Source organism: Hypomesus transpacificus, chromosome 13, assembly GCF_021917145.1.
Source record: "Hypomesus transpacificus isolate Combined female chromosome 13, fHypTra1, whole genome shotgun sequence".
NCBI lineage: Eukaryota > Metazoa > Chordata > Actinopteri > Osmeriformes > Osmeridae > Hypomesus > Hypomesus transpacificus.
Window position 1 is genome coordinate 18,438 of NC_061072.1, and position 17,703 is coordinate 36,140.

Sequence of the window (17,703 nt, forward strand, 5' to 3'; positions counted from 1 at the left end):
CTGACTTTGAGGAAACAAGGGAAGCTTTTAATCGGAGGGTCCAGCGTTCAAGTCCCGTGTGAGCTGTGTGTTCAAACCGCAGAGCGTGGCTTGTGGCACGCAACCTTTGTCTCCGTTGCACGCCTGACTTTGATGCAAAATTGAGCTGAGGCCTGCGCCTAAAAAGGCACCGCTGAGATTTGAACTCAGGATCTCCTGTTTACTAGACAGGCGCTTTGACCAACTAAGCCACGGCGCCTTGATTCGTCAGGCGAGACGGGCTCAGGCTTCTGTTTTCTCTTCGAATAGGTGCTTCAAGGTTGGGTCGAGAGCCTCTTCGAAAGCCACCATGGAAAGTTATGCCCAACATGCAGCAGAGGCTCTCAAGGCACCAGAATGAAGAGATTTTCCAGCTTCTTGGCCTCTGATGGCGGTCTAAAAACACATTCCCTGACCGGGAATCGAACCCGGGCCGCGGCGGTGAGAGCGCCGAATCCTAGCCACTAGACCACCAGGGAGAGCTTGCCATCCTCTGCTCGCTGTCAAAGATGACGACCACGTTGCAAAACGCAGCTGGTCAAAGGTTTCCAGGCTTTCTTCTTTTGTATCTGAACTGGAGTGACAATGGGGGATCGCACGGCTTCCTCGCAAATAAAGCCTCCCACTCGCTCACCCTTTGACAGCTCAGTGGGTAGAGCGGAGTACAGTGTTTTTCAGAGAATTTCCAGCTCCGACGGCGGCACAGCTCATAGTCACACAGGCAAGACCCGCAACAGAGGCAAACAAGAAGACGTTCGTCCCTGGGTGGGCTCGAACCACCATCCTTTCGGTTAACAGCCGAACGCGCTAGCCAATTGCGCCACAGAGACCCTGACTCGACAGAAACAGGACCGGAAAATGGAAGGAAACGCTGGGAGGCGAGTGCCAAAACTCCCAATTAAGAAGAGGAGGAAAGGCCGTACAAATAACTCTTCCCGTGATCCGTCGACGGGAGTTTGGGGAAAAAAAGTGTGAACGACTCTGGTGGGACTCGAACCCACAACCTTTGAATGGCTTTTCCTCCCCCTGCCTAGAAGTCCAATGCGCTATCCATTGCGCCACAGAGCCCCCTATCTATTTGCCCAGTTTGACGTCTACCTTTTCAACCTTGACGGCATCGGGTCCCTTTTTGGGCAAAGGGCGTTGGTGGCATGCCTCACTTTGAGGAAGCAATCAGAGCTTGATTTTGCCAGGTCAGTAAAAAGAGGCAGCTCTCATTGCGTCCGCTGCGCCCTGAAAGAAAGACCCGTCTGTCCCAACGGAGGGCCACACACAATGCCTGCTGACCCCGACGTGATTTGAACACGCAACCTTCTGATCTGGAGTCAGACGCGCTACCGTTGCGCCACGAGGCCTACTTGTGAGCCTCTGATGTGCAACCGTCGTGCCTCAAAGTGCGCTGAGAGTACCGTTTACAGAGGCTCAGAGGTGCACCGGCATGCTTGCGAGGGTTTGGCCACACGATCCTTAGGGGTTTGTGTGGTGGAGGAGATGTACGTGTAGATGTTCCACGAAAAGCTCAGCGTGTCCTCCCTTTCCAGAGCCCGGATAGCTCAGTCGGCAGAGCATCAGACTTTTAATCTGAGGGTCCAGGGTTCAAGTCCCTGTTTGGGCGAAGGGGGTTCAAACAGTGGGATGAAGCAGGCCAAATTCAAACGTGTCTCCCTTATGTACCTGACTTTGAGGAAACAAGGGAAGCTTTTAATCGGAGGGTCCAGCGTTCAAGTCCCGTGTGAGCTGTGTGTTCAAACCGCAGAGCGTGGCTTGTGGCACGCAACCTTTGTCTCCGTTGCACGCCTGACTTTGATGCAAAATTGAGCTGAGGCCTGCGCCTAAAAAGGCACCGCTGAGATTTGAACTCAGGATCTCCTGTTTACTAGACAGGCGCTTTGACCAACTAAGCCACGGCGCCTTGATTCGTCAGGCGAGACGGGCTCAGGCTTCTGTTTTCTCTTCGAATAGGTGCTTCAAGGTTGGGTCGAGAGCCTCTTCGAAAGCCACCATGGAAAGTTATGCCCAACATGCAGCAGAGGCTCTCAAGGCACCAGAATGAAGAGATTTTCCAGCTTCTTGGCCTCTGATGGCGGTCTAAAAACACATTCCCTGACCGGGAATCGAACCCGGGCCGCGGCGGTGAGAGCGCCGAATCCTAGCCACTAGACCACCAGGGAGAGCTTGCCTTCCTCTGCTCGCTGTCAAAGATGACGACCACGTTGCAAAACGCAGCTGGTCAAAGGTTTCCAGGCTTTCTTCTTTTGTATCTGAACTGGAGTGACAATGGGGGATCGCACGGCTTCCTCGCAAATAAAGCCTCCCACTCGCTCACCCTTTGACAGCTCAGTGGGTAGAGCGGAGTACAGTGTTTTTCAGAGAATTTCCAGCTCCGACGGCGGCACAGCTCATAGTCACACAGGCAAGACCCGCAACAGAGGCAAACAAGAAGACGGTCGTCCCTGGGTGGGCTCGAACTACCATCCTTTCGGTCAACAGCCGAACGTGCTAGCCAATTGCGCCACAGAGACCCTGACTCCATAGAAACAGGACTGAAAAATGGAAGTGAATGGATATGAAAGAAAGTCCGCTAAGGGTACCGTTTAATCAACTTGCATGAGATGAAGAACATAATAAGTGCTCTGACAGTACTGCCCTGCAAAAGCTAACCGCAGTAACTACGCAAACAGTGAAACTGAGAAAAATGACTTAAAGTTCTTTGACTATCCAGCCAGATGTGTTGTAGGTAGATCAGTGGTAGTGCACTGCTTGAACATATATGAATGAAGTAATATTTATTAATTAAAAAACATGGCCACAGATTTGACCCATGACCCCAAAAATGCAGATACTTCACTCTGCCTTTTCATTTCCGTAATAGCTACACAGGTAATGCAGAAGCTAAGTGCAGTAACTACAAAGTTGTTTTCCAGTTTTCGTAGGTCATTAGCATAAAAATACTTACCATTATCTGGATATTTTCTTTCAAGTGCAAGTTCCACCATTCTTTTTCCTCTTGATGCCATTTCATTCAGTTGACAGTGGTGTTAAAGAGCACGAAATAAGGATTAGTAGAATGATATGAAGACCGCAGTAAGTGCATCCAATGTAGGGCCATACAGATACAGAGCGCAGCAACTACATTTACTGCGGTTTGCTTCGGTTTTAATTGCGTCCGATGTATGGGGAAACAGATACAGAGCGCAGTAACTAGACTTACTGCGGTTTGCCTTGGTTTTAAGTGTGATTTTGTAGTTACTGCAATTCTTTATACCCCTTTTCTTGAAAACTGAGCAAGATTGAACTCTTAAACCTAAGATAAAACAGATATTGAGTTCAATTTAACTTACAACTCAATTTTGACAAAAACGAAGTTACTGCGGTTAACCTTTGCACAGCAGAGTAGATTAGGCAAATGTCCCAGAGGTTACAGTGTATTCCTGGAACAGTAAACCTTATCTGGCCATAAGAAAGAAAGAGCATCTGCTAAATGACTAACTGTAAAAGTAAATATAGAAGAGTCTTTGTATATTCATACCACGTCAAATAAGAAATTATCTGAAACTCATTCAACATATTTCAGAGAGGATCATTTAAAGGATTAGAGAAACATCTCAGGCATTCTGCTGTCCATTGTTGCAGGTTGGTCCATCCACTGTTAAACTACCCTGGAGGAAGAACGCTCCAATCTTGACCCCTTGTGGTCATCTTAAGTAAAGCATCTTCCGGGCTCAGAGAAGTTTTACTGAAAAGACACCTTTAGTTTAACCATGTGTTTTTCTCTTTTATTGTAACAAGTCTTTGGGAAGTCACAGCATCAACTGTCAATAAGAGTAAACATAAAACGTAATCAACGTTGTTAAGTTTGTTAACAAACTTAACAAAACGTAACTCAAACTTAACATATTATTTAGGTTTTTAGAATTGGTCACATTGGATGGACTTGGGTAAAAAATCTAAAAGATTGTGGTGGATTTACAATTTTCATAAAAAAATCTACTTCAGTCCTATCAAGAATAGGGATTGGAATGTATCAATTTAATTTTACACTGAAAATAGACAAATTTGGCAAACATACTTTTTCATCAATAACACAAAGTGTACTGGTCTGGCTGTAAAGTGTAAAATGACCTTTGGGTTTTGGATAAAATCTCATCAATACATATTCAGCCACAACTTAGATTGTGTGCATTATACACACCACAGGCTTACTTAAGTTTCATTATACATGGGACATTTCCCACCCACTTAAAAAAAATAAATGAAAACCCACACCCAGCACTGAGCGTGACCTTTGACCCCTACGAGGTCATGGACGGGTCGGCCTCACTCTCCCCGGTACACTACGATGTTCTTGTCCGTCTCGTGGATCTTCACCTCGTAGAGAAGGCCGTCAGGGATGACCGTGCACAAGCTGTCCCAGATGAACACTGCCACGTTCTCTGTTGTGCTACATACACAGGCACACAGTCACTTACATTTTTATAATATTATTCTAATCTGATCCATAAATATGATCAGGTTGAAAATAAAAACTGCCCCGAATGAGATGTTGCATGGTTATAAACTTGGTTATAACTCAACTAGAGCTTTGCTTGGTCACAATTTATTCCACGGCTATAATTTGGTAAATAACCATGTATAACATGGTTATCCTCCCTCTGTCTGCTGTCCTCTGCTTTTCCTTGTTCTTTTGTTGCAGGATGGTCGACTGGGGTGAGGAGGTAGTTACTGTGATTGGATACACCTGTATATCGGACAAAAGAGAGAGAGAGATAGAGAGATACACACCTGACTACATCAGAAAAGTATGGGACATCCCTGTCCAAGTTTTTGTGATCCAGTGGAATCATGATTACCTCCTGAAGGAAAAACGAATGGATGTATTATTTGATTTAATAATGAGAGGAACAAGATTGAATAAAATGAGTGAATAGCCTATAAATGAAAATGGAGTCCATGCATCGAGTCCAACTCACCTCAATGTACTTTTTTAGATCTGTGAGGTTCATGACCATGCCAGTGTGACGGTCGATCTGTGGACAGACAAAGAGAGGCTGTGAACAGGTGCGATTGTAGGATCAGACATTTAGGGGTGCTCAGCCCCCATTTAGAATGTGACATGAATACAGTACAGTGCCTTGCAAAAGTGCTAAACCTCCTTGCTAACAAAATCCCTAATTTCACTGGATAACAATTAATTCATTTATGTATTATTATGCAAAATATTGTATGAATGAACGAAAAAAACTAAGGATGTCCCTTTCTTCATGAACTACCAGCATCAAATGATAATAAACAATAATCATAGTAATTCTTTTAAAAAAAAAAATTTTGGAGTGCTGAGATGAAATTTAGGGGTGCTTGAGCACCCCTATAATGGATCTAAAATCGCCACTGGCTGTGAATAACTGTGTGTGTGTATTCTAATAATCTTTGTTTTCAGTAGCCAAATAGTCTCTGTATCATGTGAGAGGCTGACTACCTGCTTGACTGAAAAAAGAAACACTTACTTTACCTCGCACAGTCACCTCCACTAAAAACAGAAAACATTTGTAAACAGATTAATACATGAGTTGATACAAACACCCTCTGCGTTTAATAAGGGCCTTTTTCATATAGATAGTAAAGTAACCCTTTCTCTGACTGACCTTTGTAATTGTGTCCATGTCCATTGGGATTGTTGCACTTTCCAAATACTCTTTTGTTATCCTCGTCGCTCAGACATTTACTGTGGAGGAGACAAAGGACAGAACAAGATTTAGAAATTATTGTTCGTAGGCTACTTGTTGTTACCACGTTTGAACAGCTTAATACGAAAGTACTCTACTCTACTCGTTAGTAGGCCGGGATTATTTATTTATCGCAAGAGGACTACAAATCCCATCAGTTTCCGGAATCAAGCAACAGGTTATATGACCACACGTACGACGAAGCCCACTTCAGTTATAACTGATTATAATAGAAATTAACGGGGAAATATTGTTGTCAGACCCACGTTTGGGAAACATCTTAAAGACGATGTCAATGTTACGACATCCGCTTCGAAGTCGGAACTACATTATCTCGACAATCCTGACAGTAACGTCCCACTTAAAACTCGGTGTTTTCAATCGTATGATTCAGTCAACGTTTCATCAACAATAAAATAATTTCTCGCCGCGGTGATTATACGGTCCCAACGTAGGCTACCTGTGCAGTCGATGGCAAGCGCTGAAAGATTGTACTCGTGTGATGTATCCAATACGCTCCGCCACATCTTTTCCAGTGCATGATTTGGCCATGATTGCAATGTAAATTAGCCAATATTGGTTATAGCCTACACATACACACACAACAGGCGACTATAACTGATAATCCTCTCAGCTGTCAAGCAGCCTAGGTTATGAAGTAGGCTACGGCACGAATGAATAATCATGTCTCCGCCCCTCGGTTGGGTTTACTTTGCTACAAGCACAGTGGGCATGCGTCATTGGTTCACATCTGTGTGTGAAGATAATTATGAATGCATTCATAATAATTTCCCCAAAGTAGGTTATACAATGAGTCTCCTAAAGATCACTGAAATGAACGTGAAATGAAATCCGCGTGAGCCAATAGTCACACTAACATATCGTAATCCTGTTTAGTGCTTTCTTAGAGTTTTTTTCTATATTAAAATGAGTCACAGACAATTGGATTATTTACTGATCTAAAATTGGTTTTAGTTAAAGGTCTTCATGCTTGATTGAAGCCGCTTACACTCAGTGTGGCTATCTTTCACGTGCAATTTAATCAGAAGGTCTTTAATATGTCCCAGAGTTAATCAAAGAGACTTTAGTTATTTGGATCCAGAAGATAAAATGCAATGACCAGTCAGATCTTTTTAACTTTTGTAACATTTCCAACATTAACGAAGAGATCGGTCCTGTCATGGCTGTCCCAAGCCTTAAGCAGAATTGATTTGGGGGGCCCCTCGGTGACGCTGTATATATATATATATAATTGTTACAGTAATTGAGCTGTAATTTCATGTGCTATTGGGGGCCCTCTGGTGGCCATGGGGGCCCTAAGCAGCCGTTTAGTTCGCTTATGCCTTGGGCCGGCTCTGGTTCTGTCCAGTCATCAGAGATACATTTCACACAGGACATAGTCACCCAGGGTATAACAGAACAAACACTTAGGTAACTAACTAAAGCCAATTTAATCAGGCTATCCAACAAGATCACAAGGCTCCCCTGCTGTTGCCGGGTAAGCCTGGTAAAGTCTAGCACTTTTAGAATTAGAATTAAAAGAACGTACATACCCGTTCCATGAGCAGGTTGTGGGTTCTGGTTGCAATAATCCTGCTTCTTCGGTCTCCAGCTGTGTGTGTTTAGACCATCAAGTCTGAGGTCAGTGCTACCTCCATGGGACTATGATTCATCCAGATTATCCCAACCATAGCCATCAAATTAGGATTTATAGAGGAGGCCTCTGGTCTCAATGGTGTGAGTGTTCAGAGGACGGACTGTTGTAGCTTGGTGAGGTCACGGCTGAGAACTTCTCGACACGGTCAACAGACAAAGAGGAGAAGTGGGAGAGGAGAACTACGAGGAGGGAAAGAAAAAGAAGAAGGAAGATATAGAGAAAGACAGGGAAAAAGAGAGAAGCATAGATTCAAAAAGTGATATAGAAAAAAAAGGCGGTGGATAGAGAGAGAGTGGAGATATGGGCAACAGCAAGAGTGGAGCTCTGTCCAAGGACTTGTTGGAAGACCTGAAGCTGAACACTATGTACAGCGAGGAACAACTGTGTACATGGTACAAGCACACACATACAGACACATCACACAAGCGTACACACACCACACACACACCAACATATCATGGACTCCACTGCATATTGAGTCTCTTTGTGTCTCCCCACCTCCCCTTGCAGGTACCAGACCTTCCTGAAGGAGTGTCCGAGCGGGCGCATAAGCAGACAGCAGTTTGAGACCATCTACGCCAGCTTCTTCCCCGACGCTGACCCCAAGGCCTACGCCTGCCATGTCTTCAGAAGCTTCGATTCAGACAGGTACTGCTTCTGTCAGCAACTGATTCGAACCGGTTTGTTTATGCGATCGATTCCGTTTGATTCATTCGTAATGTCAATTACGTCTGCCTACGCGGTTGGCTACGGCTGGTCTTGTTTCTTGTTTTGGACGACGAGACTGTATACCTTGTTGAATGTGAAACAGTGATGGCACGCTGGACTTCAAGGAGTATATTGTAGCCCTGCACCTCACCTCGTCAGGAAAGACCATCCAGAAACTGGAGTGGGCCTTCAACCTGTACGACGTGGACCGCAACGGCAGCGTCACCAAGAACGAGATCCACGAGATTGTTGAGGTAAGGCTGTTTTACCGGAAGTGGCTGTTTGTGGGTGTTCGGGATTGTTTGGTCAGGTGTTGAATATGGACAGCTAGGTTGCATGGATGTTTGATTTATCCTACGGGTTTTATTCATTTATGTAAATGTCAAACCAACTCAAGTATTTGGTGATGTCGCCATGGGTGTTATGGATGTCGGCTTTGGTGTCATCTGGGAATTCTGTCGTGGAGTGAGCCAGGACTTCATGAACATGTCATGCAACAAAAAAACAACAACCTTGGAACGGACTCACTTTAGTAGTACTAGATAGTATTAGTGCAGCCAAGTAATAACAGAAAATACCAAATTCTTGAAGTGCTTTTGGGTACAGTGCAACCAATAGACTGATCCCTTAAGATTTCCCCGCAGTCAATCTTCAACATGATTTCCAAGGAGGATCAGAAGAACCTTCCAGAGGATGAGAACACTCCGGAGAAGCGAACAGATAAAATCTGGGACTTCTTTGGAAAGAAAGAAAACGGTAGGTTGACGGTCGTCATCATGAGCTCATGGCATGTCATCTTCATTTGTCACTCACTTAACGACACATTTGTGATACATCTCTAAATTAATCTTTTGGGTAGTGGTGTTTGTTGTAGCTCCTCTTAATGACTATTTTGCTGTGTTATTTGGTCCTCAAATGAATCCCCAATGCTGTTTGTCGAATCGCTAAATGAATCCCATGTGGTGTATTTCACCCCTTTAAATGAATCAGTTGAAATGTTTGTCATACGGCGAGATGAATCAGTTGTAGAGTTTGCCATACCTTTAAATTCATTCATTGTAGAGTTTGTCATTCCTCGAAATAAATCCCTTGCGGCGTTCGTCATATCTGTAAACAAATCAATCGTGGCGTTTGTTGTATCTCTAAACGACTAAACGAAAATGACTAAATGTAAATGTAAACAAATCTCTGGTGATGTTCTTTGTATCTGTAAATGAATCAGTTGTGTTTTTCTGTGCTCCAGACAAGATAACGGAAGGGGAGTTCATCCAGGGGGTGATGGCCAACAAGAACATCCTCAGACTCATCCAGTTTGACGAACCCCAGAAGGTCCAGGACAGGCTAAAGGAGAAGAAGCACTAGCATTACTACTTTATTAGTATAATAATACTATTTATATAGTCAAATAATTGTTAATAGCTGTAATATTTGTCTTTTTGTTCATAGAATATTTGTGTCTGGTTTGGATCCAGTGTCTTTAGTGAAAGAGGACCCAGTGCTTGCACGAATGTACGTTTATTTTTTAAGCAGTTTTACATCACACCTAGTTGTGTCGTAGAAATACGACAGCTTTGCCATGTACTGTACAGTAAGAATTTAGCTTATATATGGTGTAACATCAACCTATATACTGGAGTCGTACGAAAAACATTTCATGTATCACTATATGCTCTATACATGACAAATATAATATACCCATCTCATCAAGTGATTGTTACTTTCACACATTTTCTTTCAAAATACGAGACTATAATGTAGCATATTATTTACATTTTAACAACAAATACATATTTTACAATCATCTGTTCGTGTTTGTATTTTTCTTTTTTTTTGTATAAAGGCCTGCCATTTACAATCGTTATTTACAATATTTTGTACTTGGTTTTAACAGTACTTAGTACAACAAAGTACACATTACACTTGACGGTAAATACATGTGCAGAACGGGCGGTACAAAAACACAATGTGAACATTCTAGATCTTCACTGGTACGCAACGGTATACAAATGCACTTTACTTTATCCCTATTCATAGAAAGTCAATCCCTGTCAAATGGGTTTAGGGTCCATCACTACAGTACATGTCTGTTGGTGACACAGCAGTCTGAGATAGTCTGGGTGGACTTGGGGAGAGATATAGGGATGGATGGAGAGAAAAGACAGGCCTCAGAACTCGCTCTCCTCCAGTATCTCCTCCATGGTTTCTCCCAGGGTGATCTCTCCATCGCTACTGGACAGACTCTTCCTTGCCAGAAACTCCAGACTCGTCGTGTCCCTCCCCCTCCCTCTCCCCTGCTGGCCCCCTTTATCTCCTCCCCCGCCTTCTACTCCTCCTCTTCCTCCTCTTCCTCCTCCATCTCTCTGTGTGGCCACCTGTAGCAGGTGGCAGTGAGTGGGAGCTCCGCCCTCCTCGTACGATTCGCTCTGCTCGGATCCGTGTGGGCGGCGGCCTCGGGAACACTTCCACAGGTGTTTGAGGGGAGCGCCCCGGAAGCAGTTCCTGACCTGGAAGTGGTTGGTGAACAGGAAGAGCTGCCAGCGCTTCTTCAGCTCAGTCTGGACCTGGACGGACATGGAGGAGAGCGGAAAGCGCTTTACGTTGGTTTGTATAATGTACACAACCTTTTTTTAACAACGTGGCTGAATATACATGTATTGATAGCAGGGGCGTAGGTTTGTTTTAAAATGTGGGTGGGACAGCTTTTTTATAACTGAGTTTTTTTTTTTTTGGTGGCTGTTAAATGTAATTTTCTTTTTCCCACCTACGACCCCTGGTCACACCACATAAAAACGCAAAACAGATCATGTCGTTAATGTGATTCTGTGTTGGCGAATCAGACTGTGTTCATGCTAATGTCTGTCTTCTCACCTCTCCATTGGCGAAACAGTACAGCACAGCTACCAGGAATCCCTGTCAGAGATCCCGAGTGTTACCACACAACACACGCATGTACGTTCAGGAACACTCACATTCTTTCAAGTCTCTTTGAGGATGAATACCTTTGCATCTAACTATACTTAATTTCCGAAATTAAAACGAGTGGGACAAAAGGTGAAAAGGATTTTGTTTGTTTGTGGGATAACTCTGACATCAAAATGGAGGAAAACCAAAAAGTATTGTTGCCCTGATTTCCCCTTCCAGCCCTGGATGTGCTCCTCTCTCACCTGGAAGGAGCTGAGCGTCAGGTTGAAGAAGTTGCGCACGTAGCGTCCGTCGCCCTTGACGCACTCGTCTATGAACATGGCGAACACCATCTCGTGGAGCCCCAACAGAGGAATCAGAACCAGGGTGGCCCGGGCCAGGCTGGGGGGGAAGGGAAAAGGGGTGTGCAGGGAAGGGAAGGGTGAGGGGATAGAGGGGAGAGAGCGGGGTTGAGGGGGAGTAAGGGTGAGGGAGAGGGTTTGTGGAATTGGGGCAGCGGGGGCAGGGGGAGAGGGAGAGGGGGGGAGGTTGAGGTGAATGAAAGGGGGTGAGGGAGAGAGGAGAGGGGCAAGAGGCAGACACATACACTGTATTGAACTACAAATAATGGACACATAGATCACTGTACTGTATTGATGGTCCATCAAGATGTTTGAGTCAGAGCAGCAAACCTACCTGTATCTGTAGTCTGTGAACTTCACCTGATCAGCTTTCAACTTGGACAGCAGCAGCATAAGGATTTTTATAAATATGACGAAGATGACCTACAATGGAAATTCCCAGTTCAGAAAGACATCCACTGCATATCTGTATTTATACTCCACACATAATTAAACAAAGATGTAGTCGGATAAACAATCAACAAAGTGGCAGGATGAAAATCGAATAATTTGTAATAATATCTCATATCTAATCATTGGACTGTCATATACATAAACATATATGATTTCTTATGATTCATAATGCAGTATGTGCTTTTTGTGTGGAAATTCTGACTGGACTTTGACTGGAACTGTGAAACAAACCATGACATTTCCTATCTGATGAATGCGCTTGTGACTCCTGAATATCACGTTTCCCTCCTGCCTCCAACTATCCCTGAGTCATGATGCATCACGAGAGCCACCATTAAATCCACCCTGAAATCAGCCTGGAAACAGGCTGAGATCAGCCTGGAAAAGTTCAACAGGCCAGATGTACGTTCACTGCAGTGGCCCCTGTGGCCCATGCCCTGTGACTGTAAGGTCAATAAACGTTGTCATCTTACAAGAAATGTCACACAGGGCTTCACGGTTTGCCAAACATATCAACATATGATATCAACATGTCTTAGCACGTGATTTCAATGTATGTAATTAGCATATCAATATATGATATCGGCATTTCAACATGTGATATTGATATGTGAAATCCACATGTGATATCATCATGTCAACACATGATATCAGCATATCAACATACTGAGTTATGAAATCAACAGAACCAGAACCATCAACATATCAATATCAAACACAAATCTCGGGTGTTTGCCGCAGTTCGACTCACCAGCACGGACAACGTGATTGGTCCTCTAATGATCCACCATATCAGTCTGCTGGTGTTGACCCAGCACCTGGGAGAAACACTCAGGTGAGCCCAGTCAGGACCAGAAACACTCAGGTGAGCCCAGTCAGGACCAGAAACACTCAGGTGAGCCCAGTCAGGACCAGAAACACTCAGACCGCTGACCCTATCTCAGTCTCACAAGTGGTCGGCCTCGTCATGTTTAGTAAGTGAGCAGGAAGAAATGACAGATTGAAGAAACACTCACCCTGTGTTTTCATACAGGATCTTGACCACTGCCCATGGCACCACAAACAGGAATGGGGTTCCTAAGTGAAACAAGAACATTAAGGGTAGAATCCTTAATAACAAATGAGCTATTGTCTACTCTGCTTACAATTCCATCCTAGCCAATGATTTCTTGCCCACCCTGTCTAGATCTCTACCCCAAGCCAATGAGCTTTGACCTGTTCAGCCTATAACGTTAATCCTGGCCAATGAGCTTGGGCCAATTCATTATGAAACCCTACCCCAGCCAATGAGCATGTATCTCTTCAGCAGGCGTCTCTTGGTCAGCACGGCCGTGAAGAGGAGGGTGTGGAGGAAGATGGCCTCCACCAGGAGCCAAAAGAAGCTACAGGCCACAAAGTACTCCATGAACACCTTGGAGCCCTTACACAAAATCTGGATCTGGGTAGGCCACAAAGTAGACAGACAAAACAAGACAGACGACACAGTATGGATCAGATACTAGATTGATAAGTTATAGATTGATTACTAGTCATGCATAAAGAGAGAAATGACACAAACCACTGTAGAGATTCCTTCCACAAAATCAACATCATAACACAACATTACTTTTTAGTTTGATGTGCAATTTTTTTAACTAATCCCTCAAAAAAACGTTGGAAAATGTAGCATCATTCATCCACTGGGATTCTTTATACCGTGGAGTTGGAGTAGGCCTTCCACCCAGTCTCATCTTTGGGCAGCTTGGTGTAGGTGAAATGAAATAGGATCTCCTTGGTGATGACTGCCAGGGCCCTCAGGATGAAAGACAGGAACAGGTTCATGTGGATGTAATTCCTAGCACAGTGGAGCTTCCTGAGGGAGGAGCCAACACAAACAGCCTCTGATTCAGAAGCCAATAGCAAACAACAGGACAGATAGCTGGAACACTGGAGGGGTGATTCCGGAACTGGGTCATTACGGGTCTAAAATGTTCTTGGGTGCGTGACACCGTGAATTGTGATCTGTTTTGGGACAGGCGTTTGGATGCAACTCTTCGTCGGCTAGGGGGAAGATGAATCTAAGTTCACAGAGAAGGATGGAGGCGGTTTTTTGAGAGACGGAGGGATTGCGGTCAAACGTAAGGAGGGATTCGGTTTAGAGAGGAGGCATTGAGGCAGTGTTCAGAGGGAAAGACGGACTGTGTTTAGGATAGAAGGAGACATGAAGGCAGTATTTAGAGAGACGGAGAGACGAGGCCAAATTCTAGGAAGTATTGTGTGGAGAGAGAAGGAGGGATGAAGTGTATGTTTTGGGACGAGGGAGGGACGGAGGCAGCAGACGGCGTGCGTTTCAGTGAGGGTGGATAGGGATGATGCAGGGATGATGCACACCTGAGCAGGCCCATCAGCAGAGTGGCCAGGGAGAGGGAGGACAAGGACAGGGAGTAGCCCACGAGGGAGATGACCCGGAGAGCTGTCTGCCGGAACATCTCGTCTTCCTGTTACACACACACACACAGGCACACATTTACACACACACACACACACACACACACACACACACACAATTATAACACAAGACAATATATACAAATGGTTTCTTTTTTTATCATTCATCATCAACACGCGACATGGGGCAGTTGATACATCGTGAAGCGCTGCGTTGTTTTGAACACGTTCAGTGGTTGAACTACAGATTGCAGGAAACAGGGAGCTTTCAGAGTGCACCCAGAGGGCTCTTGCGACCGTCTCCTCACCTCCTCTTTGAAAAAGTGTGGCTCCTGACATTCTCTCTGATCGCGGTCAGACCGCCAGCTCCCATTGGCCAGACATTCCTGGTAAACGTTCCTGGAGGCGTCTGCGAGAGGAAGGCAACATGTCTTCATTTGGCTTTCATCCATAGCGACCAATGTCTATGTAGTAAGTGCAGCAGATAAGCATCTGTAGTGCTAAGGAATGGCCTGTGTTGCTAGATGATCTGAGGTATTGAGGTCTGACAGATTATCGGTGCTGTAGCGGTGGTTCGTGAGGCCTGGGGTGGATTCCAGAAAGGAGGTTATTTGACTCCCCAGCTGACATCCAGCGTTGTAGCCACGGAGACATTGCAGCAACATAGCCCACGAGGGAGAGTTAACTTGCCCGGTGATGTCGCATAACCTGCTTTCTGGAACACTCCCCTGTTCACATTGCCCCAAAAAACACCAACACCAAACATTCTAGTGTTGGCTGTTAGGTGTAGGATCTTTGGAAAGATAACTGATTTTTTTCACGGCCCCAACACATGCCAACAGGCATATCACTCCAAATCAACACAGTGGGAACTGGCCTTAATTAGAGATGAAGAGATACGAGAAACGCAAGTGTTTGTTTACCTTCCTTGATCCATGGCAGGTATGAGGGACACAGGACCGACACGTTCCCTGGAGAGGAATGAGGCCAGCACACAAACCTGTCAAAGGTCCCGTTACAGAAGATTCCTGCAAGGCAAGGTGGGGTTGAAAGGTCACATGCCCAGTTGGTTTGTGAGTTGAAACGCCCCAAAGCGGACAGGAATCATACCGGCTTTTGTGGGGGTGCTGGACTCCAACGTTCTGGTGCAGTTTTCCTGGTACTCAGTCCGTTTAGTTATCACGTTCTCCAGCACCGAACCCATGACCTTTCACGTATTCAACAGACGAACAGCACAGAATATATCAATATCCCTCATCAACATGCCAGGAATCTCTGTCTATAAGTGGATTGATTATCTCACAAACTGGCTTTATGGAATATGGAAGGTGTGTGGCTCTCCAGACCCAAGGATGTGCAAAGTGAGCGTGCAATGTTTTTAGATGCAACAAATAAATGGAAGTGTATTTGATGTTAAGGCGGCACTATTGAACGAGGCAGGCCACTGGCCATGAGTGGGTGTCCGAGGGTTGACAAACAGTTTACATTTCTTGGCAAACTTTGTTCGCTTGGAACCTCGACGGAAAGTTTAAAGAGGTGACTGCGAATATTAATGGGACCATTTGGCTGTATTAAGGGTCACTTTCACCTCTCTCTGTAGCTCTACAGTGGCCTACAGCAGGTCAATTACAACTTCATAACCGTTTAACTCGCCGGCAATGTTACCAAAATGAACGTTGTCTCTGCCATTCCTAGAGTAGGCCTTTTGGATTGAGTGAAAAACTGATCAGGCTATTGAGCAAATCAGGCTAACCGATTTGAAATAGGAAAATGTACAAGAGAATGCACACATTCTATCGAACCAGCAAACAGTTACAGTGTAGCAGCCTAGTAGATCCACAATGGGCACTGTAGGCCTACTTCTATCTATAATTCCAGAAACGTTTGTGTTTGTGTTTGTCTGTGCTACCGAATCAACTGACATTTTACTAACTGGCTGCATCATGGGCACAGACACTTCATTATTTAACACCAACCAATGGGATGACAATACGTATCCTATTATTTAATTCAGCTGGAGAGTCGGGGTTGAAATTCTTCCAGTTGACCACTTGGGGGTGGTAAACAAGCAGGAGTCATTCACGGTACCTATTATAAAACTGTTGTTTTACAGGTAAACATTTACACCCAAAAAGTTCATGTGGTATAATATTTACCAGAGATTACACAAGGATTTGTTTTCTTTTTTTCAACACTTTCAAATAACAGGTTTTTACAAACTGATTTCTGTCTGTCGGTCTATATGTCTGTCTGTCTTTCTGTCTGTTTGTCTGTCTGCCTGTCTATCAGTCTGTCTGTCTGCTGGTCTGTCTGTCAGTTTGTCCGTCAGTCAAACTCCCTCCCTTCTCTTTTTTCTCTCTGTCTATCAGTAAGGAAATGTTCTAGGTCCTGACCCACTCCCCAGATCCTCACCTTGGCAGTATCAGGAGGAGTTGAGAGAAGATAGAATGCTTTGAATGATAAAATGTTTCTCTTCAACACACACCTCGACCGGTCAGAAATCACTTTAGATTTCACGATGTAGAAACACCATAGATATGGAAATACCAGACAAGGTAGACATGACACAGATTTAGGGCTTCGTGTCTGTGGCCGTCTGAATCAAAGCCTCATTACGTCGTTACAGCTCTCCAGTAGCATCTGACCTCCACGGAACAATCCACGGAATTGAATTTTAGTACACTTCATATGCACTTTTATCTGTGTGTGTTTTAGTTCACTGCCAAGAGTTTTGAAGCAATGAATTGAAAACTAATGGTCTACAAAGAAAACCTGTATTCATTATGCTTCACAATAACTTTAATAGTTGTCAACAATTTACGTAATATAGACAACTTTACCAACTTGATCATGTTGTTACGTATTACAATCATTGTTGTACATATGTGTCTGTGTGTGTGTGTGTGTCTATGTGTGTGTGCACTTGCCCGTCTTACCTGCACACTGCAGAGAAACAGCAGGAGTGGTGATAACAGTGTGGTTGAGCCCGCTGCCCAGTTTCCTCTATGCCAGGCAGGTGATGAGGAAGACATGGCACTTTGTTTACACACAATCAATCATATAGGTGGGTTGCCAGGTTTGCCAGCTCATGCCACTTTCCGGAACCCTCCCGCCCCTGCTTCCATGGCGCTCATCCTTGGTTCGTCACTCGTTGTCCGCGCCACTCACAGAAGGAACGCATGGAACTTCCTACACCTCTCAAAGCAGCGAAACCGACTGTTCCCTTCGAACGGGAGGTAAACGTGATCTCATGAAATGCTGTACTTCCTCGGTTAGCTGTTGCACGCTGGGTAGCTGAATTGGGATGGAGCAGAATAGAGCTAACTGCCTCCCAAAGACACAGCTATCCAGAGCTGTTCTTGTAATGAGATTTGCTACTTTTGATGTTTTTTCAGTCTTCTATCCGTTAGTTACTCTCAAAGGTGGGATGTGCCAGGTAAATCTCTCCTCTGAT

At 44.7% G+C, this 17,703-nt stretch overlaps 3 protein-coding genes and 9 non-coding genes across 12 annotated transcripts; 2 read left to right on the forward strand and 10 right to left on the reverse strand.

The window, feature by feature from the left end:
• Positions 1 to 164: 164 nt before the first annotated feature.
• On the reverse strand, positions 165 to 238 carry trnat-agu. Its single transcript has one exon. It is a non-coding gene; the product is annotated as a tRNA-Thr (tRNA).
• Positions 239 to 425: 187 nt separating this feature from the next.
• Positions 426 to 497, reverse strand: trnae-cuc. Its single transcript has one exon. It is a non-coding gene; the product is annotated as a tRNA-Glu (tRNA).
• A 277-nt stretch (positions 498 to 774) lies between these two features.
• On the reverse strand, positions 775 to 848 carry trnan-guu. Its single transcript has one exon. It is a non-coding gene; the product is annotated as a tRNA-Asn (tRNA).
• A 146-nt stretch (positions 849 to 994) lies between these two features.
• Positions 995 to 1,086, reverse strand: trnar-ucu. Its single transcript is given in 2 exon segments — positions 995 to 1,030; positions 1,050 to 1,086. It is a non-coding gene; the product is annotated as a tRNA-Arg (tRNA).
• A 215-nt stretch (positions 1,087 to 1,301) lies between these two features.
• On the reverse strand, positions 1,302 to 1,373 carry trnaw-cca. Its single transcript has one exon. It is a non-coding gene; the product is annotated as a tRNA-Trp (tRNA).
• Positions 1,374 to 1,560: 187 nt separating this feature from the next.
• On the forward strand, positions 1,561 to 1,633 carry trnak-uuu. Its single transcript has one exon. It is a non-coding gene; the product is annotated as a tRNA-Lys (tRNA).
• A 223-nt stretch (positions 1,634 to 1,856) lies between these two features.
• Positions 1,857 to 1,930, reverse strand: trnat-agu. Its single transcript has one exon. It is a non-coding gene; the product is annotated as a tRNA-Thr (tRNA).
• Positions 1,931 to 2,117: 187 nt separating this feature from the next.
• On the reverse strand, positions 2,118 to 2,189 carry trnae-cuc. Its single transcript has one exon. It is a non-coding gene; the product is annotated as a tRNA-Glu (tRNA).
• Positions 2,190 to 2,466: 277 nt separating this feature from the next.
• trnan-guu lies at positions 2,467 to 2,540 on the reverse strand. The gene has a single exon. It is a non-coding gene; the product is annotated as a tRNA-Asn (tRNA).
• Positions 2,541 to 3,767: 1,227 nt separating this feature from the next.
• On the reverse strand, positions 3,768 to 6,435 carry pts (6-pyruvoyltetrahydropterin synthase). The gene is made up of 6 exons (XM_047032335.1): positions 6,202 to 6,435; positions 5,661 to 5,740; positions 5,523 to 5,545; positions 4,989 to 5,045; positions 4,801 to 4,871; positions 3,768 to 4,459 (listed from the first exon to the last, which is right to left on the reverse strand). Exons 1-6 carry the CDS (start codon positions 6,291 to 6,293, stop codon positions 4,336 to 4,338), a joined length of 447 nt encoding a protein of 148 aa, XP_046888291.1. The 5' UTR covers positions 6,294 to 6,435; the 3' UTR covers positions 3,768 to 4,335.
• A 1,125-nt stretch (positions 6,436 to 7,560) lies between these two features.
• Positions 7,561 to 9,468, forward strand: rcvrnb (recoverin b). The gene is made up of 5 exons (XM_047032567.1): positions 7,561 to 7,790; positions 7,909 to 8,046; positions 8,210 to 8,360; positions 8,751 to 8,862; positions 9,350 to 9,468. Exons 1-5 carry the CDS (start codon positions 7,699 to 7,701, stop codon positions 9,466 to 9,468), a joined length of 612 nt encoding a protein of 203 aa, XP_046888523.1. The 5' UTR covers positions 7,561 to 7,698.
• An 803-nt stretch (positions 9,469 to 10,271) lies between these two features.
• LOC124475448 (glucagon-like peptide 2 receptor) lies at positions 10,272 to 15,453 on the reverse strand. Its single transcript, XM_047032055.1, has 12 exons — positions 15,360 to 15,453; positions 15,173 to 15,277; positions 14,558 to 14,658; positions 14,193 to 14,299; positions 13,518 to 13,674; positions 13,101 to 13,260; positions 12,839 to 12,899; positions 12,574 to 12,640; positions 11,704 to 11,792; positions 11,271 to 11,409; positions 10,975 to 11,016; positions 10,272 to 10,667 (listed from the first exon to the last, which is right to left on the reverse strand). The coding sequence occupies exons 1-12, from the start codon at positions 15,451 to 15,453 to the stop codon at positions 10,272 to 10,274; spliced, it is 1,518 nt and encodes a 505-aa protein (XP_046888011.1).
• Between the last annotated feature and the right edge of the window lie 2,250 nt (positions 15,454 to 17,703).

What these genes read in the sequence shown, in the direction of transcription:
- rcvrnb (XM_047032567.1), top strand. Translation starts at nt 7,699, where the DNA reads ATGGGCAACAGCAAGAGTGGAGCTCTGTCCAAGGACTTGTTGGAAGAC. An exon ending in AGAAGCTTCGATTCAGACAG is followed by an intron (nt 8,047 to 8,209) that starts GTACTGCTTCTG and finishes AATGTGAAACAG; the next exon opens with TGATGGCACGCTGGACTTCA. An exon ending in CTTTGGAAAGAAAGAAAACG is followed by an intron (nt 8,863 to 9,349) that starts GTAGGTTGACGG and finishes TCTGTGCTCCAG; the next exon opens with ACAAGATAACGGAAGGGGAG.
- LOC124475448 (XM_047032055.1), bottom strand. Translation starts at nt 15,453, where the DNA reads ATGGGTTCGGTGCTGGAGAACGTGATAACTAAACGGACTGAGTACCAG. An exon ending in TTCACAGACTACAGATACAG is followed by an intron (nt 11,410 to 11,703) that starts GTAGGTTTGCTG and finishes CTTCCCCCCCAG; the next exon opens with CCTGGCCCGGGCCACCCTGG. An exon ending in TGACGCTCAGCTCCTTCCAG is followed by an intron (nt 11,017 to 11,270) that starts GTGAGAGAGGAG and finishes GATCTCTGACAG; the next exon opens with GGATTCCTGGTAGCTGTGCT.
- pts (XM_047032335.1), bottom strand. Translation starts at nt 6,293, where the DNA reads ATGGCCAAATCATGCACTGGAAAAGATGTGGCGGAGCGTATTGGATAC. An exon ending in ACATGGACACAATTACAAAG is followed by an intron (nt 5,546 to 5,660) that starts GTCAGTCAGAGA and finishes TTCTGTTTTTAG; the next exon opens with TGGAGGTGACTGTGCGAGGT. An exon ending in TACTTTTCTGATGTAGTCAG is followed by an intron (nt 4,460 to 4,800) that starts GTGTGTATCTCT and finishes CTGTGTATGTAG; the next exon opens with CACAACAGAGAACGTGGCAG.